The sequence below is a fragment of the Aptenodytes patagonicus genome, chromosome 21 (assembly GCF_965638725.1).
Source record: "Aptenodytes patagonicus chromosome 21, bAptPat1.pri.cur, whole genome shotgun sequence".
In the NCBI taxonomy this organism is placed as follows: Eukaryota; Metazoa; Chordata; class Aves; order Sphenisciformes; family Spheniscidae; genus Aptenodytes; species Aptenodytes patagonicus.
The window spans coordinates 7,606,438-7,623,484 of NC_134969.1; the positions used below are offsets into that span (position 1 = coordinate 7,606,438).

General features: G+C 49.1%; 1 protein-coding gene across 6 annotated transcripts in view; it reads left to right on the forward strand.

Moving 5' to 3' along the window:
- Positions 1 to 17,047, forward strand: part of SCMH1 (Scm polycomb group protein homolog 1) — a 74,440-nt gene that overhangs the window by 32,633 nt on the left and 24,760 nt on the right. For all 6 annotated transcript variants that reach the window (XM_076357193.1, XM_076357196.1, XM_076357195.1 and 3 more), the window contains 2 exons: positions 920 to 1,008; positions 1,999 to 2,242. In XM_076357193.1, coding sequence (XP_076213308.1) covers positions 920 to 1,008; positions 1,999 to 2,242 — 333 coding nt within the window. The remainder of the gene's footprint in view (positions 1 to 919; positions 1,009 to 1,998; positions 2,243 to 17,047) is intronic.

The window sequence follows — 17,047 nt, forward strand, 5'->3', positions numbered from 1 at the left end:
TCTCATCCCCTGAGGTTTGTGGCTGGCTTGTTTGGTTTCCAGGCTGCTTTGACAAGGTTGCAGGGCTGGCAGAGTGGCCTGTACTGAGCTGGTTGAGTTCTGGCATTTCGGCCCTGGCAAAACTTTGCCATGTTAATCATCATGGGATGCTCTCCGTCTAGGTCCAGTCCCAGGGTTACCTTCAAAACACCGCAAACACAGAAAGTGCAATGCCATGTTCAGCTGAGCAGCAGAAATTGCCTGTACAGGAAGATGCACATTTAGCAAAGATGGTGTTTTGTGATATCTGGAGACTTTTGTTGGTTGTGCAGTCGTACTCAGTGCCATAGACTCAGAGCATGTGAATTTGCTTTTTTGTTCCGATGAGCCCCTTCCTGTTATTTCTCTACTTTTTTTCACAGAAGATGTCAAGCCAAAAACTGCCATCTTTTCCTGTAATGGTTAAATCTGTTTCCCAGCCAAGTCACAGGCTCTTTATTTCTTCAGGTTAGCTTGCCTGCAGCTCACTCTAAAAGGTGGAGGAGGCCACCCAAAAGCTGAGATTCCCTATTGAGGAAGAAATTTCATAGCCTGAGTGCGCACTTGCTGATTCATGTCTCTCCTGTAGTAGGATCACTGAAGCTGCCAGCACTAGTGCTGCACAAAGTGCCCTGCCTGTATGGTCAATGTACAGACTTTTGTTATGATAAGTGAATATTGCAGTCAAACATCCATTTCCAGATGTTTCTTTTCAACAACATAATGTTTTGCATTCAGAGTATCTGGAAAAGGTCAAACCTGACTCTCCAGCGTGAGGAGGAGGATCGTGTGGGATCACAATGTGTGCCTGCTGCAAAGTTCCCATCAGAGCAGTCATGTGCTGCCGGATCCAGTGGCACCCACAGCCTTAAAGTCTCCATCTCTGCTTCCTTCTCTGCAGGCTTTCGGCTGAATGCCTCCTCTTGGCCCATGTTCCTTCTGAAGACTCTGAATGGAGCAGAGATGGCTCCTGTCCGGATTTTTCACAAGGTATTTTACTGTACTGTTTGTGAAGACATCCTTCTGGCATGTCCCCTATACTGCAGAGCACAAAAATTACAGCTGGCATCTCATGTGAGATCTGCTGATCCCAGAGGAGATGAACATTGCCCAGCTTTGCCACGGTGCTGCTTCTGCAGGGCAGATCCATACCCTCTGCTGCTGTGTCGTAGCAGTGTCGAGATGCAAACAGAGGTCTACTAAGAAAGTGGCTTGGGCTTCAATGCTTGGGCTTGAGAGATGTGTTTGTTTTTCACTTGGGCTGCAGGTGCTACTCAAAGTCAGGAATGAAATATGAGAAAGTCAGCACCTCTCTGAAACTTTTTAATGTAACAGAGCTTGCAAGGAGTGCAAATATTGTTGTGAGGCAACACTGCAAGTATGATTTCGTAGTTTGTATTCTCATACCCTTAGTGAAGTCAGAGAGAGACAAAAGCCAGTCTAGAGAAGTTGTGCTGTGGTATGGGATGGTTGGTGTGGCTTTAGTGTATCTGAAGTATAAAAGACTAGGACAAGTAAGCCCCAGATAAGGATGGATGGTGGATCTCTTACATGTCTAGCAAAGCTGAAGAGGGGGGAAGAATGATGGAGAGAGACTGTCATTTCTCAGGTTTTCCTGCTCTGAGATAACAAGGTGAGAGTATCCTATGGAGGCTCTTTTCTTTGGAGCTTTATTTTCTGCCTGTGTTGCATGACAGACTTGTGACAGGGTGCAGTGTTAACGTATCACTGTCTGGATTTGGTCCAGTAGCCAGGTGATGCAGAGCAGTCAGTAGTGGACTTCGTTGCCTCTTGACTTAAAGGGCACATGGTTGCATAGCTTAGGCCAGCGTGTGCACACCTAATTGGGGTTCAAATCCAGCCCACTAGCTCCCTTCTTCATTTGCTTGTGGAGGTGAGTTTGCTGATGGAGGGGACAGCCCTGGTCTGGGGAGGCACTGGCATATCCTCTTTGAGTACATTTTCAACTTCTCCTTGTAGGAACCACCATCTCCATCCCAAAACTTCTTCAAGACAGGTATGAAGCTGGAGGCAGTGGACAGGAAGAACCCTCACTTCATCTGCCCGGCCACCATTGGGGAGGTGAGAGGTTCTGAGGTCCTCATAACATTTGATGGCTGGAGAGGTGCCTTCGATTACTGGTGCCGATATGATTCCCGGGACATCTTTCCCGTAGGCTGGTGCTCGCTGACTGGAGATAATCTGCAGCCCCCTGGAACAAAAGGTAAGGCTCACGTTGTTGCTTAGCTGTCTTCCTCCTCCACTCAGCTCTCAAAGAGCAGCAAAACAGGCAGAGGCTAGCAGCAAGGACATCTGGGTGCCCTGTCTGGCTTTCTTACTGCAGCTTCATGTGTGGTAAAGGTACAGATGATCATACCTATTAGCAGTGTAACAGCCTGGCGTCAAGGTGCTAAGGAACAGCCATCTGTAAAGATGGGCAGGACGATGGCTCTCTGGAGAGATGGTGGTGCTGGACAACATTGCTGAGATCTGCTCCTCTTCAGGAATTTCCTTGGAGTCTTTCCTGTGTCTCTGGAACACACATTCCTAGGGACTTTTTCACAGGGGGACTGGGCTATTTGTGGATATAAGGGAACAATGAGAACTATTAAGTTGCAGGACTGCGCCTGTTTGTACTTCTGACAGTTATCTTGCTCTGCCTTATGCTGTGATCTCTGCTGTGAACATGGAAAAAGCAGGTCTGAATGAGGTCGTACCTGCCTTGTTCCTTGGGCCATGATTGTTGGTTAGGAATGGTATTGGGGAACTTGCTGCCTTGCAAAGGTCCGAGCATTGGCTGTTGAGATTTTCAGATGTGTCTCTAGCTTGCTAGCATTGCCGTTGTGTTTAGGACCAGGGGAGCTGTCCTCACACACGTCCCTCTGGCATTTGCTGGCTGGCAAGTCCAGCACACACCTGTCAATGAAATGAGAAGCAGGAGAGCAACCTCTCTACTGGAGCTGAAGGATTACTTAGGAGAGGCATTTCTCTGATGAGACTGTTCCTCTTGAAAATCCAGGGTCAGCTTGTGCTAACCCGTCAGGCTGGTGCTCTCTTGCCATCCCTTGATGTGAGCCATTTCTGTCCCGCATGCTGCAAGGCTGGTGTCGGGGTGGGTTGCCTGAGGTCGTCTCGCTTGGCCTGTGTGCAAGCCAGGCTGTGGGCTCCCCTCGGATGGAGATGATTTCTGTTATGGTTGGGAACTGAAAGGCACTCTCGCTGTTTATCTTGGATTTCTGCATTCAGCCTTGATGTTCCCAGCCTCCCCCTCGCTTCCTGCTGTTTGTTTGCGTCCTGCCCGCTGCTGCCCTGCAGGCTCCACAGAGCTGCTGGGGACCTCCTGGCCGGTGGCTGACCTCTCCAGCAGTGCCCTGGAGTCAGGGGCTCTTGCCCAGCATCTCCAGGGTGCTTCTCAGGTACTGCACGAATGGCTAAAGACATGTTTGTGTTGGGTGGGAGCTTTTCTGGCAGTAAACTGGGGGTGGAAGGTTTCAGGGGCAAGGTGGAAGCCGCCTTCCCAGGAGAAGTGGGAACCTCCATCTGACCCATGGCGCCCGGTGCAGGCAGCTCTGTTCCCCTCCAGCCTCCCGGTGCCAGGGGCTGAAGCTGTGAGCGAGCAGAGCATCCAGAAATAATGCCCCGTCATGGGGCTGACACCGTGGTAACTTGGAGCCATCTTGAGAAGCATTTGCTTCCCCCCTTGGCAGGCAGCAGTGACGGGCTCTACCTCTCACATCGGCTCCGTCAGCAGCAACTCTGCAGTTCCCGCTCACATACAAAAATAGTGAACCCCAAAAGTCATATCTCCCCACTCCCAGGCAGAGGCAGCCCTTGCTCTCAGGCAGACTTCTGCTCTCTTTGCCTTGTTTTTCAAGTACTGGGGCAAGAGCAGGGATTGGCAGAGGTTGCATGAGCCATGCAAAAATGCCGTGGAGTTGGGATCAGCCTTGTCTCTGTGGTATTTTACTTTCCTCTCTGTGGCTACCCCCTCCCTTTCCTGCCCCAGACTTCCCAATTTCCACTTTGTGGGATTAAATCAAAAGAAGGGAGTGCTGGGAACTTTCCTTGTCTGTAATTAAATACCTCCCTTGTTCCTTCACTCCTCAGCCCTGCTTTGGAGGAAGGTTGAGCACAGTCCTCCCAGGACCTGAGAGTGCTGCTCTTGGCAGGGTTGGAGGGGGCTTCACTGCAGAGGGATCCCCCTTTCCTTCATCTCCAATAAAGCTTCCCTGTGTGCCAGCCTGGAGCCTGCAGGACCACGTGGTGGAGTCAGGGAGGTTCCCTTTCCTGCTGGGAATTCCCCTTAAATCAGGGAGACCTGGGGAGACGTGCAGGAGGTCAGTGCTAACTGTGGTTATACTGGGCTCTGCTCACATACCAGACTGACCGTCTTGCCCTGAGCCGATGGGTACTGGCAGGGTGAGATGCTTGGGGGAGCTGAGAAGTCCTGCGAAGAGTTAACTCCATCGAGACTGATGGCTTCCTGGGGCTGAGCAAAAAGAGGCCTCGTGAAATGAGCTCATGTTCAAGGGAAGCAGAAGTTCAAAGAGGCCAGGCATGTTTATTTAATGCTGGTAACTTAATTTAATGCAGAGGTGGAGGAGTGTGGGGCTTCTCCCAGGCACATCCCCTCTCTGGCTCTGGGGCCTCCCACTCCCACCAGTGTTTGCTTAGCTGGGGCGGCTGGGCAGGGTGCTGGTGGAGCTGGGGCCCAGCCAGCCACGCTGAGGGGAGCTTTCAGGAGGGCACGTGTGTGTGAAGGGAGGAAAGGGAGGTCAAACGGCGAGGAGGAACAGCTCTCTGCGCGCCAGGTTGGTAATTACATCCCTGTCAGGATGTGCTGTCTGTGCGGTGGCCTGCTGGGAGAGCTCCGCCACGGCTGGCGGCCAGATGGCTACGGGCTCCCGGGCGTCTCCTGGAGCTCCTCTCTCGATGCAGCACAGCTTGGAGCTGGGGGGTTCAAATAAACACGCGCCGCAGGGGAAACGTAGCTCCGGGAGTGCCTATGCACGCGGTCAGTCCTGATCCTCTCTGCTCCGCGTCAGCCGGTGAGCTGGGGTTGGAGGTTGGCTCTGCTGGGCTTACAGAGCAAGGCAAAGTGCGGCAGAGCTCGTCCTGTGCATCCTCAGCTTCTCCATGCCAGCTTGGCAGCAGTTGGGGAAGGCAGGTCCCCATGACCATCCCAAAGGGAGGGGGGTTTCTGTGGGGGGCAGCAAGCTTCCTCTGGCTTCCCACCCATGCCAGCAGGGCACTGCTGGGGTTGTCTCTTGGGCAGGAATCCCCACTCCACTTTTCACATGTAGCGTACAGCATCTTGTGTGTCTTTTTGTGCCTCTTACACATGTGCTTTTTCACCCTTAACACATATCCCGGGCTTTTAGGAATATAAGGTGAAGTGGACTTCCTCTTAGTTAAACTGAGTGCTGGATGGCAGCTTTGAGCTCTGCTTGAAGGGCAGACTGTGTTGATGGTAGTTTCTGCAGCTACCTTGCACAGGAGGTGCTCATGACTTGTGGGTTGATTTCAGAGTTTTAGAAATTAACTTTTTTTGACTGTTTCTGGAAGAGCTGTTTGCACGTCCATTCTAACTGAGTCAAGCAGTCATCTTACAGAAATATTGATTGAGAAATATTAATTTATCACAGCGCATATACATAAAACAGCTGAATTAAGGTTGCGTGGGGCATCGAACCCAAACTTACTGCAAAGGTTTTGGACTTTCGTGTTCCATGGTGGGATCAGAGTTTCAGAATAAGGGCAAAACAGAGGACAGTGGTGTTTCCCCGTCTTTAGATATTGCAGCACATGAAAGCGAGGCCAAAATACACTGCATGCACATTACTAATGACGTGGATTTTTTCAACAGAAGACCCTGGAGGTGTGTTGGGTAGGGAAGGAATTATCCACATCTGCCAGGCCTGTGTGCTTTTCCGTTTGAGTCATGAAGTGACTCAACTGACATTGTAGTAGATACAGTGCAGGAGGTAGCTGATATTTCTCAAACTGAGAGCTTCAAGGTTTAGATTAAGTTGTGACGCACGTAAGCAGTGTACGAGTCTGTGCACTGTAGCAATGTTAGGTAGAAATGTAAATTGGGAGGAAAGCAGAGATTGAAGGACTAAAATACGTAGGTCAGCTGTTGTGGGTTAGCCCCGGTGGGCAGCTGAGCCCCCCCAGCTGCTCGCTCACCTTACCAGCAGGATGGGACAGAGAGTCGGAAGAGTGAAAGTGTGAAAACTGGTGGGTTGAGATAAAGGCAGTTTAATAGGTAAAGCAAAAGCCGCACACACAAGCAAAGCAGAACAAGGAATTCATTCACTGCTTCCCATCGGCAGGCAGGTGTTCAGCCATCCCCAGGACAGCAGGGCTCCATCACGTGTAACGGTGACTTGGGAAGACAAACGCCATCACTCCGAACGTCCCCCCCTTCCTCCTTCTTCCCCCAGCGTTATATGCTGAGCGTGACGTCATATGGTGTGGAATATCCCTTGGGTCAGTTGGGGTCAGCTGTCCCGGCTGTGCCCCCTCCCAGCTTCTTGTGCCCCCCCAGCCTGCTCGCTGGTGGGGTGGGGTGAGAGGCAGAAAAGGCTTTGACTGTGTAAGCACTGCTCAGCAGTAACTGAAACATCCCTGTGTTATCAACGCTGTTTTGGTCACAAATCCGAAACACAGCAACATACGAGCTGTTATTAAAGAAAGTTAACTCTAGCCCAGCCAAAACCAGTACAGTAGTTTTGATAAACTTTTTGCAGGCATTTTACTTTTTCCAAACTTCCTGCTCCTTGGGGAGTCTGTGAGGAACTCAAGCTTTCATGGCTCTTAAACAGGACAGAAACAACCCTGTTCTCAGGTCACTGACATAAGTGGAGCACGGATTTGGAAAGCTGCTTTGGAGAGTCCCTCTCTGTTATAAGCAGTACAGAAAATCGATACTTAGGATCGACCTAAAGAATGAGGATTGTTGCTTAGTTGCTTTAAATCATGTCTGGGGAGAAAGGGAGCAAGAGAGACACACACAGAAATGGAGGTGCTGCTGCTAAGGTTCAGGGCAAAACAGATTGAAGGGGGTAATATGAGACACTGATAAAAATCACCGAGAAGAAAGAAGAAGGAGATAATAGGCTGGTTAATGATTGTAGTTGCCGGGGCCACCTGCCCTCAGCTGGGAGGTGGGTTGAGGGAAAATCCCCATCAACAGAGGCCTTGCAGAGAGGAGATGCGTCTGCTTCTGTTAGCCATGGGAAAATTGGGTTTTCACAGCCGATCACAGACTAGAGGGAAGTTAAGTCCTTTGTAGTCAGGAAAACACACGTTGGAAGAGGATCCGTGAGAAGTTATTTTCCTTTCTGAAGTGGTTTGTGGGATGGAGAGCTGTGAGCCCCTGGGGGAAGAGAAACCAAACTGGGGTCTTGTCAGGTACCTCTGCGAGGTGGCTTCCAGCTCTGAGCTCTTCAGCCGAGGAGGCGATGCACCGAGGAGTCTATCTATGCCAGGTAAAGGGACATAGGCTGGGAAAAAGGGACTGAGCAGACGGGATCAGGGCTTTCTGCCTATACATGCTGATTGTGGGCACAGGAGTCTTTGACGTTTTCTGCAAGGTCTCGGGCTTTGCACAAGAAAGCATGTAGAACTCTTTTATTTACACACTAGATTTAAATTTCAAAGAAATGCATGCATTTTTCTGGGGTTTATGCTACAGTATCAGGAACTTCAGCTGTGATTGGCCTCAAAAAATGTGAGACGTTTACAGGACCCCCCAGGAGCCCTGCTTACAGCTGAGCACTGGTGGCTCTGTGCATGATCCCAACAGTACTGCTGATGGAAGATGCTGTGGCAGGGGCAGTCTTCCCTGCAGCTCATTTTCCAGGTCCTGAGAAATCCAGATTTAATCCATGCCTGCACTAGGACCTTCCCCATACACACATGCATACACACACTTCCTCCACTATAATAGCGTCCCTTAAGTCTGCTCGCCTGTGTTTAGTACATCACTGCTGGAGGGCAGGGAAATACTCTAACATTAAAAACAAGGATGCAGGGACACACGCAGCCTGCAGCAACCTGCCCACAGTCACAAGTATTGCTGTCAAAGTCTGTAACTCAGAAGGTCCTTGTGCCATTCCTCTGTTTGGGCTATGCCTCCAGCTGATGCTGGGTTCCTCTGGAGTTCCCTGGCGGGTTCGTTACACCTTTGCCACCCTTCTGGATCCTCTGTAACAGCGAGAGGGGTGACGCCGTGCTGGGTGTGGGAGAGGGGCAGCAGTGAAAGCGTTAAGGCTGGGCGGGCAGAGCTGGAAGCAGCTCCAGCGCTGGAATTTGGAGGAGTGGAGTTGCTGCCTTGGCACCAGCCCAGCTGGCGGAGAGGCCCCGCACCCAGCCGGGTCAGAAGAGCTAATGCGGAGCACGTTCTCCTGGCCACTGTGCCAAGGCCGACGGGGAGCTGCAGCGAGCGTACTGGAGACCCTGGTGCTCGGCACGGTTACACAGCAGGCATTTGCCTTGACTGCCGTCACCCGGGTCTGCTGCGAGCTGTCAGCACACTGCTCCCTCTCCCTGGGCTTGGCTGCCTTGAGAGCGTTTCCCTCTGCTTGCAAAGCAAGCAAAAGTTAATAGTTTTAGATAGTTACCATGGGGATATGTTGAAGTGGAGCTCACATCCACTCCTGGACTCGCCATCTGTTGCATGCGTTACACAGCCCGCCCGGATTGCCGAAGAGACCGGAGCATGCCGGCAGGGCCTGGCCTGCCCTTGCATGGGTGCTGCGCCGGGAGCGGTAACTCCAGGACGTAACAGAGGCACAAAATGCTCACCCTGGATAGAAAGTTCATTAAGTTCTTCATCTCACGCCACCATTGCTGCCATGTGATTTATTGGTTAACTGCTTGGTGTCTTCAAATGAAGATGATGATCAGATGCTAGATTTTCTGCCCATGGGCAAAGGTAATGTGTATTTTATGACTTTATTTTTGATGTTACTTGGTTTCTCTTCCTCCTATGGGGCAAGAACATAGCAGTGGGTGGAGGTGCTTCATCAGGAGTAGCTGGCAGGATAACACTCAGGTGAGCTCCTATGGAGGAGATGGAAAAATATTAATTACTGTCACTTCAGGAGTGAGCTGGGATTTGGAGCTCATACATCAAGCTGGGTGACGTTTGTTTGTGTCGGGGTGGCTGGATTTGGGACCACACAGGTAGAGCTTATGTACCGACGGTGGGAGAAGGTTACACGAAGAAGTTCAGCATTTTCTCTTTTATCCACGAGTCTAATGCATGTGCAGCCGTGGTACCTTGGTGTTGCTGCATTTGAGACCGCTGTCGGAAGATCCCAAGAAAAACTCTTGAGCTGTTCGGATCACAGAGCCAAGGCGCTTAGCAGTAATTGTGGCTCGGCTCGGGTGTGTGTCTGGGAATACACGTTAGCTTTGGAGGTCTGGGGGCTTGGACAAGAGCAGCACTGCAGGAGGGTCTGCTGCTCCCCCGACCCTCTTTGGATGCTGACGGTGCCCGTGGTTCAGCAGATGGCAAATCTGTGGCTCAGCAGGAACGGTGAATATGGCGTGTCAGAGACCTGATGTTACTGTGTGATGTCTTGGGGCTGGCAAGAGCCTCTGAGAAGAGGAGCTGACCTGGGAAAGGCAAAGTTTCCACTTTCCAGTCCCCCAGCCTGTCCTTAATACCGGTGTCTCAGATTCCTCCCAGCTTGACTTTTCCTCATGTGTTTTATTCTCAAATATTTCATAACCCAAAGAGCCTGGGTTGTATTCAGGATGTTTCCTTCCCTTTTCCATCCTGCTTCCTGGCCCAAACCAGGGTTTCACAATCTCAGGACGTTACTGAGTCTTTGCAGGACATTTCTACAGGAGCATCGCTGTTGAAACCTTCCTCTCTTTGGGTGAATAACGCTGGGGTCGCGGCTCCATTTCTGCAAGATCTCTGACCAGTAACAACGCTTCTGCTGATGGGATGTGGTGCAAGGCTGTGCATGAAGCTTGTGTAGGCTGAAGGTCTGAGTGCTTTCAGGATTGAATTGGACAAACTCAAGGGAGAGCAGCCGTCCAGGGCTTTTATTTCTGTGGGTCTAAAAGTGTCTGGCTCAGGATGTCCTGAGCTGCTCGTTACAAGCAGGGCTGGTGTCTCTGCCTAACCATCCTCTGCTGCCAGGTTTGGAAGCAGAGTTAAATAAAGTATGCCCAGTGTAACAGTTTGTCTATCTTTAGGAGAGTCACAGGGAGAGCACAGTTTCCCATCTAGATGAAGTGTTTTAAACACTTAGTATTAAGAAGCTTCGCATCAAGGATTTAGGGCTCCACGCCTAGTTTCTGCCTGTCACCAGCACACGTATGCCAGCTGTTGGTGACAGGAGCTTGGTCCATTGTAGGGATGCCACTTCTGATGCAGGCAAGTGCTGGAGGAACCAGAATGACCAGGCTCTTCTCACAAAGGTCTGTAAAGGCTGTGCATGGTTAATGGGATGGTTGTGATCGGAGCAGTGTATGCACATATGGGAGAAAATCCCCCCATTTTGGTGGGATTTTTTCACAGTGACGTCATGGGAGCAAGAACATTACGTTATCATCTCATGACCTACTGGGTAGTTTCTTCATTTTTTTGTTTCCTCCCCATTTTTTGGAGAGCTGTTGAGCCCAGCTCTGACCCTCACTTTGGTGAACAGGTATATGTTGCCACGGCATGCGTTTTTATGGGATCTAGGAACTTCATACTGAATATACAGCCCCACTTGTTATAAAGATTGGACCTTTTGCGGCTTGTCACAGTTCTCCTCTTGATCTTTGGTATTTTTATAACTTCTGAACAGCTTTAAAAAAGAACAAAAGGTGGAATAAACCACACCCACCTAGCAGTCTCCTTGTTCTTTGTGCACTGATATGTTGAAGGTGTTCTGCTAATATTTAACCAGGAAGTCAAAGCTAAAAAGAGAGCTTCAGAGAGGATCAGAACAAGCAGAAACCCCAGGAACAGTCCTAAATAGCCTGAATACAGTAAGAGTACAGAAACGTTTTGATTCTCAACATGGGTCTTTGGAAACCCACTGATAATTAACTCCCAGGGGCACCAGACGTGATCAGTCAGTAGATTAGCTGTGGTGGCCTCTTATGCCACATATTTTCACTGAATGTATGTCCTTGAGCTAGCTGGATATAAATAGCAGTATAGCCATGCCGTTGCAAACTTCCTGCGGGCTGTAAATCTGTGAAGAAACTAGAGACCTCTGTCCTGCTGCAGGTGTAGTTCAGGGTGGTTTGGGCATGCTTGCACAAGCTGAAGTCTTACCCAGTCTGCAGGTTGGTTGCTTCCTAAGACCATGGCTCTGGGATTTTCTTGAGGACTGTTGTGTGGACCAGACGTGTCAGTCATCCCTGGTGCTTTTGGCAGCCCTCTATGGGTACATGCTCTGCTGATGGCCTCTGCTGAAGCACTAAGCCTGGAAGAGCTGCCGTACAATGTTTTTCCTGACGTGTGGAAATGAGTTTATTTAAGTTGTCGGTGTCTGTGTCAGGACCAAAGGTGCCAGTTCTGCTCATGTACCATCTACTGAACAGCTCCAGAGTGTCACAGTTGCTGCTGGAGTACTCACCATGTGTCCATGGGCACTGTCATGCAGGAGACAATCTCAGCCTGGCTTTGGGGTAATCAAATTAAGCTTGAGTATTGAAGTTCAGATTTTTACTTGATTTTGTTCTGACTTTGCCAATAAATATTGGCATTGCCATTTCTCTTGGAGCTCCCTGATTGCCCCTGTATGTCTTCTTTCACCTGCTAGTGCATCCCCTCAGTCAGGAGCTTGAGTTTCAACTCTGCTGATGCATTTCTCGCGCTGGAGCTGCTCAGCTCAGTTCTCATCTCCTTTTTGTAGTTCAGAATTTCTCTGTTTTAATTCCATAGCTGTTTCACAGCTGATTAAAACAACACACCATTACAACAGCTTTATTTTTGCAGTGGACTGGAGAAGGTGAAACTAATAGGGGGATCACAGCAAGCAAGAACCCAGGTTGTGTTGCAGCCAGTTTATTTGGAATAAGAGGTAGTGGGGTGGGGGCAGGAGGAAAACTGCTGATTTGGGATGTGAAGAAGGTGATTATAGACAAATTTGGCATTTGCTTGTCCTCTGCGTTTGAACCATATGCCCCAGTAGGCTCATTGCAGCTCCTTGTTGTCCGACCTGGTAGCTGGGCTAGGAGGAGGAGCTGTGCTCCAGGCAGGCTGGGGGAGCTGGTAGCCCCCGTGCTCTTGGCTGCACCTGCAAAGGAGCATCTAACTGGCCTCACAGAACTGGACCCAGAGTTAACTTGTCTGAGCGCTGAAGAAATAAAAAATGATGCTGGCACAAAGAATGCAAGCCAAGGCCGCCAGCTTTGTAAAAATGGGCTGCAAAGATTGCTGGACACTGGCTCATACAAGCAAGTATTTCTCTAAGGGTGATGAGGATACTCTGCATAGAATAAATAACAGCGCTGTTGCAGTATGGGCTGTAATTTTGTTGAGGGCTTCCTGTGCAATCCAGATCTGCACGCTAAATCGCTCGAACCTGCCCCGCTGTCCAAAACTGCCATTTTTCTCTGTGGTGTAAATGCCTGTGCCGGGTCCATTCCCAGCATGGTCTTTCTGCTCCTTTGCTTTGCCTTCTGGGAGCTGGAAGAGGGGGTGGCGGGGAAAGGAGGGGCTGAAGAAGCAGGAATGTGCTGCTCCTCCAAGGTCCAGCCGTATAATTGGCAGCATGAGACGTTTATGGCTGGTTGTGCAGACATTCCACAGCAAACGTGCTGAGAGATGAAGGGCTTATGAGCTGCTATTTGGGGAGAAGCTTACTTGGCTGCTCCAGTGGTGCCAGGCATGATGCCGTTTTCCCTTATCCAAATGCTAGCCTTTGCAGTATTTTATAAAAAAGGTGCATAACTCAGTTTACCCATTCATTTTATAATGCTACCCGGTGGATACAAAGCAGTTAATTTCTTTCCTGTATGGGGGAGAAATTAAGAGCTGGGTTTTGGGACTAAGTAAATCTGTGTGCTCAGCACTAAACTGAAAATGACTTTTGCTGAGGACAACGATTTGGGCATCCTTGCTCTTCACAGCGCTGTCACTGTCTTTGTCTCTGATCATAAGCCAGTCACTTATCTCTGTTTATTTTGCCATCAGCAGAATGGGGACTGTGCTGACCCCCAGGGCATTTTGATGAATAAGTCTATTGTGTTGCACATCCGTAACACTTGTTGTGCGGGTCTCAAAGCACTTTCCCCCTGCATTGAGGAATATCTGCACACATGTTTATACTCTAAAAAGCATCAATAACTGCTAAGTAATAATAAGAGTTGCTGTCTCTGAAATTATGCTGGAAACCAGTTAAAAACATTAAAAGATATTTTACATTGTATGCTAAGCAGAAGAGCCAAAGCAGTGTGAAGGAACTCCTAAAAATGCTCAATCTGATCAAAGAATTTTCTTAATAGGATCAGTGAAGGGCAGACTCGGGGTGGCTCTCGGCATGCAGCGGGGCAAGGCAGAGCTTAGCCCTGGCTGAAGATATCCCCGGGAAGGCTGGAACTCTGTGGAAAAGAGAATCCAGGGATCAGCTGCAGGTTTGGGGTCTTTTTGCGTGATTTTTAACCAGTGTAATGAGGATTTCTATTCAGTTGGTTTCTACCATGACGTCCAACGTCCTGATCTCTCATTTTTCCGAAGTGGAATCTTTTTCCCTGGCTCTTTCTGGCCACTGCCGTGCTTTGAGCTGATGTTCTTGTGCAGTGAACATTAGAGCCCAAGTTCTCCCTCCTAAAGGAGCACCAGGCGGCTCAGAGCTCATCATTTTGCATCGGAAGGTAGGAGGGGTTCTCCCCACACTCATTGCTTTATATTTATCGGTGTGATGGTCACCTGCTGTTTTCTTGCCCTGAAACTCAGTCTCCTAGCTTCTCTCTGGAGCTGCTCACGGGCTGCCACCATCCTGTCTGCCCTGGGAAGTGTGAATCATTAGAAAACTTTCTCACTGTGCTTATCCCCTCACCAGGTCACTCATGAATACGTTGAGCAGTGCAGATCCCGGTGTGGATCCCTGTGTCCTCCACGTAGATCTCTCTCCTCCGCAAGAATGACTGTTTGCCCCTACCTCTTCTAACCCTTGATTTATCCCTATAGAAACCTTCCTCTTATCCCGTGGCTCTTTAGTTTTTATAAAAGCCTTTGGTGAGGATCTCAGAGACTGTGGAAAGGCAGGTAGGCTGTGTCACATCCGTCCATGTAGTCGCTGACCAGTCCAGACCCTTCCAGGTTCACAAGGCCGTGTTTCTGTTGTAGAAGCTGTATTGACACTGCCCAAGTAGGTCAGATTCCTCTTGAGAGCCATGTTATTGGGTGAAGCCTCAGTTTTGTTTTGGAAAATGTTTTAGCCAGATACACTTTGTGCTTAGGTAAAATTAGCTACTTGGGTTTAGCAAATGACTGGGTGAACGGGGTGGACAGTGGTGCACAGAAGGGCAGCCTTGGTGATGGAGAGGTCTCTTTGGGTTGTGAGTTCTGGTGAGTTCATGTAAGCAGACCCTGCAGGTCCAGAATAGGGTTTTTCTGGTCTTCAGCTCCAGTAGCACCGACTGCAGTCTTCAGTTGTTCTTTTTCACGTATCCATATGTGGTTATAATTAGAGGTAGGACACTTGGGACGTTTTGCAATACTGTTACTGGTCTGGCACTTCAGGCAAGTCACTAAACCTCCGGCTGTCAGTGTGCTGCCCAGCGTCTCTGAGATGTGTTGCAAGGTACAGTGAACGCCTGGGAAGGTTTTTAAGATCCCTGGCTGCACTGCTTTCAGAAAGTGCTGAGTGTAATTACCAATATGGTTTAAGGCAGGAATGCTGCCTTGAGAGCTGTAAATGTAAGACTTGTGCAAAAAGCAAACAGCAGTTGCCGGTATCACTGTGACTCTTGAGAATTTTTTTTTTAGTTGTTTTATTTTTGTAAATAAAACAACCATTAAAATGCCACAGCTTGTGCCAGTGGGACGTACAGTGGCATCTGCAGTGCACAGAGCTCATCCAAGCGCATGCAAACAATTAAAATAAGAAAATTGCTGCTCCAGACGGTGCAGATTTCTAAGCCTTTAAGAAATGGGACACTCATGATGAATGTTCAGAGCCTTTCTCAGGTTCAACAAATGCGTAAGGCACTGCTTTAGTTTTAAGTAACCGCTCTTCCTCATGTGCCTCTGGATGTCCTGCCCAAAAACGGACACTAAAATGCAACCCGATCGTCAGGATGAGCAGGACGGAGACAGTTTTAGGGACCGTGGTTTTGCATTTCTGTGCGTGTTGCTGTGTAACCACTGGCCAGTGAGGTCTGGGAGGGGATTGGTGAATAAAGCACCTCATGGCTTCCAGCAAAGGCAACAGCAAGTTTCAGCAGTCAAAAGCTGAAACTAGACAGATCTTGTGTAAAAAGAATATGCATCTTTGGGATTTAAGATAGCTGAACATGAGAACATCTTGAACATGCTGAATCATGCAGTACTTGGATCCTCTTGCTGTATTATTGTATTAGATATATCCTCTGATCTCTCAGCCTTAGCTCAAGCAGACGTTTTAGGCTGGAGAGCAGGAATCCCTGCAGGGCATAATGAATTATCACAATAATTGCATTCTGACTTTTAAATTCCAGGATTTGGAGGATTGTTCTTAATCCCTGTCCTTGCAAGGAGCCCATGTCTCCCACCCCCACTCTGACCTTTTCTCCTGTGTTATGTCTGCCTAGCCTGCTGAGAGCTCAGGATGTACCAAATATTGAGCCTTCCCAGAGCCCGTATTTAGGTCCCAGTCATGCTCATGGTGGTCAGTGATGACGGTCTCTGCTTTGGGAAGAATCACAGAGGTTTGAAGCTTTCACATCTTACTCTCAGACAGGCACCGAGCCCTGGTTCCTGTCCAGCTCCAGCCTTCAGGAAGTCCAGGTTTGAACTGCTGCATCCAGGGAGGGATTCAGCCAGATCTCAACAGGATTTCTGTTCTCTGGCAAATTTGCTTATCTTAAATGTGTCTCTAACCCACCTCCTTGGGTCATGCTTCTGACCGTGCAGTGCTGAAGATGGGACAAGGGGCAGCTGGAGCACCAAAGAACCACTGGGCAGGTGGCCTACAGAGCATTCTTCATAGGTGCTTTAAAATGGATATGAATGGCGTTTTCAGTCCTCTCAGAAACCACCCCTGTGTTTTGGGACACTGCAGTGGTCATTACTGATATCTCTAGAGAGAAGGGGTGTGAGCTGCGGCTGCATCTGAGAGTACGGTAGCCCTTAGCATGTGAAATGGCGATTTCGGGTTTTGTGGTCCAGCAGCTGTTAGTAAATGCAAACTGTTAAATAGCTGGTGTATTGGAGAGAAAAGTAGGAAACGGTTCTCCATCTTCAACTCTTCTCTTCCGTATTTTCCTACGTGTTGGCTTTGTTATTCTTATCCCAAGGACATAATTTTGTATTCTTCAAGCTGTGACAAGCCTGAGATAAGCTGATGAGTGACAAATGCTGCTTTCTAGTATTGGCTAACCCTCAAAGTGTGGACAGCAACTTTACAGAGTCTGCTGTAAATAATAGTTTGAGTCAAAGTGCGGTGGGCCGCTGCAGGTGCTGCTGGTGCCATGTGTCAACTGGCAAGGGATACTTTGGCATTATGAAGTAGAGCCTAAAGTCTTGAATTCTCTGTCAAGTCTCTTTGTTTCTGCAGGAAGCTCGGGACTCTTGTTTAAACTAATCCTTCAGTGATTAATAGTCCAGTCAGCAGTGCCCATCTTTTCTTTGGCTCTGAGTTCAGCAATGTTTGATCCTGCACCTTTAGGGTGCTGTTTCTCACTGCAGCCAAACTGATCCGATGGCAGCTGGCCCAACAACAAGCTGTCTCATTCCTCCGTGTGTCCGCCCTCATGCTGACCCGGATGCCTGTATGAACAAGACAGTTCAGCCAGCAGAAAACTTGTGTTGATTAGTTTTCTGTTCCATTAATGGCTGAAATGATTAACCACGAGTTCAGAT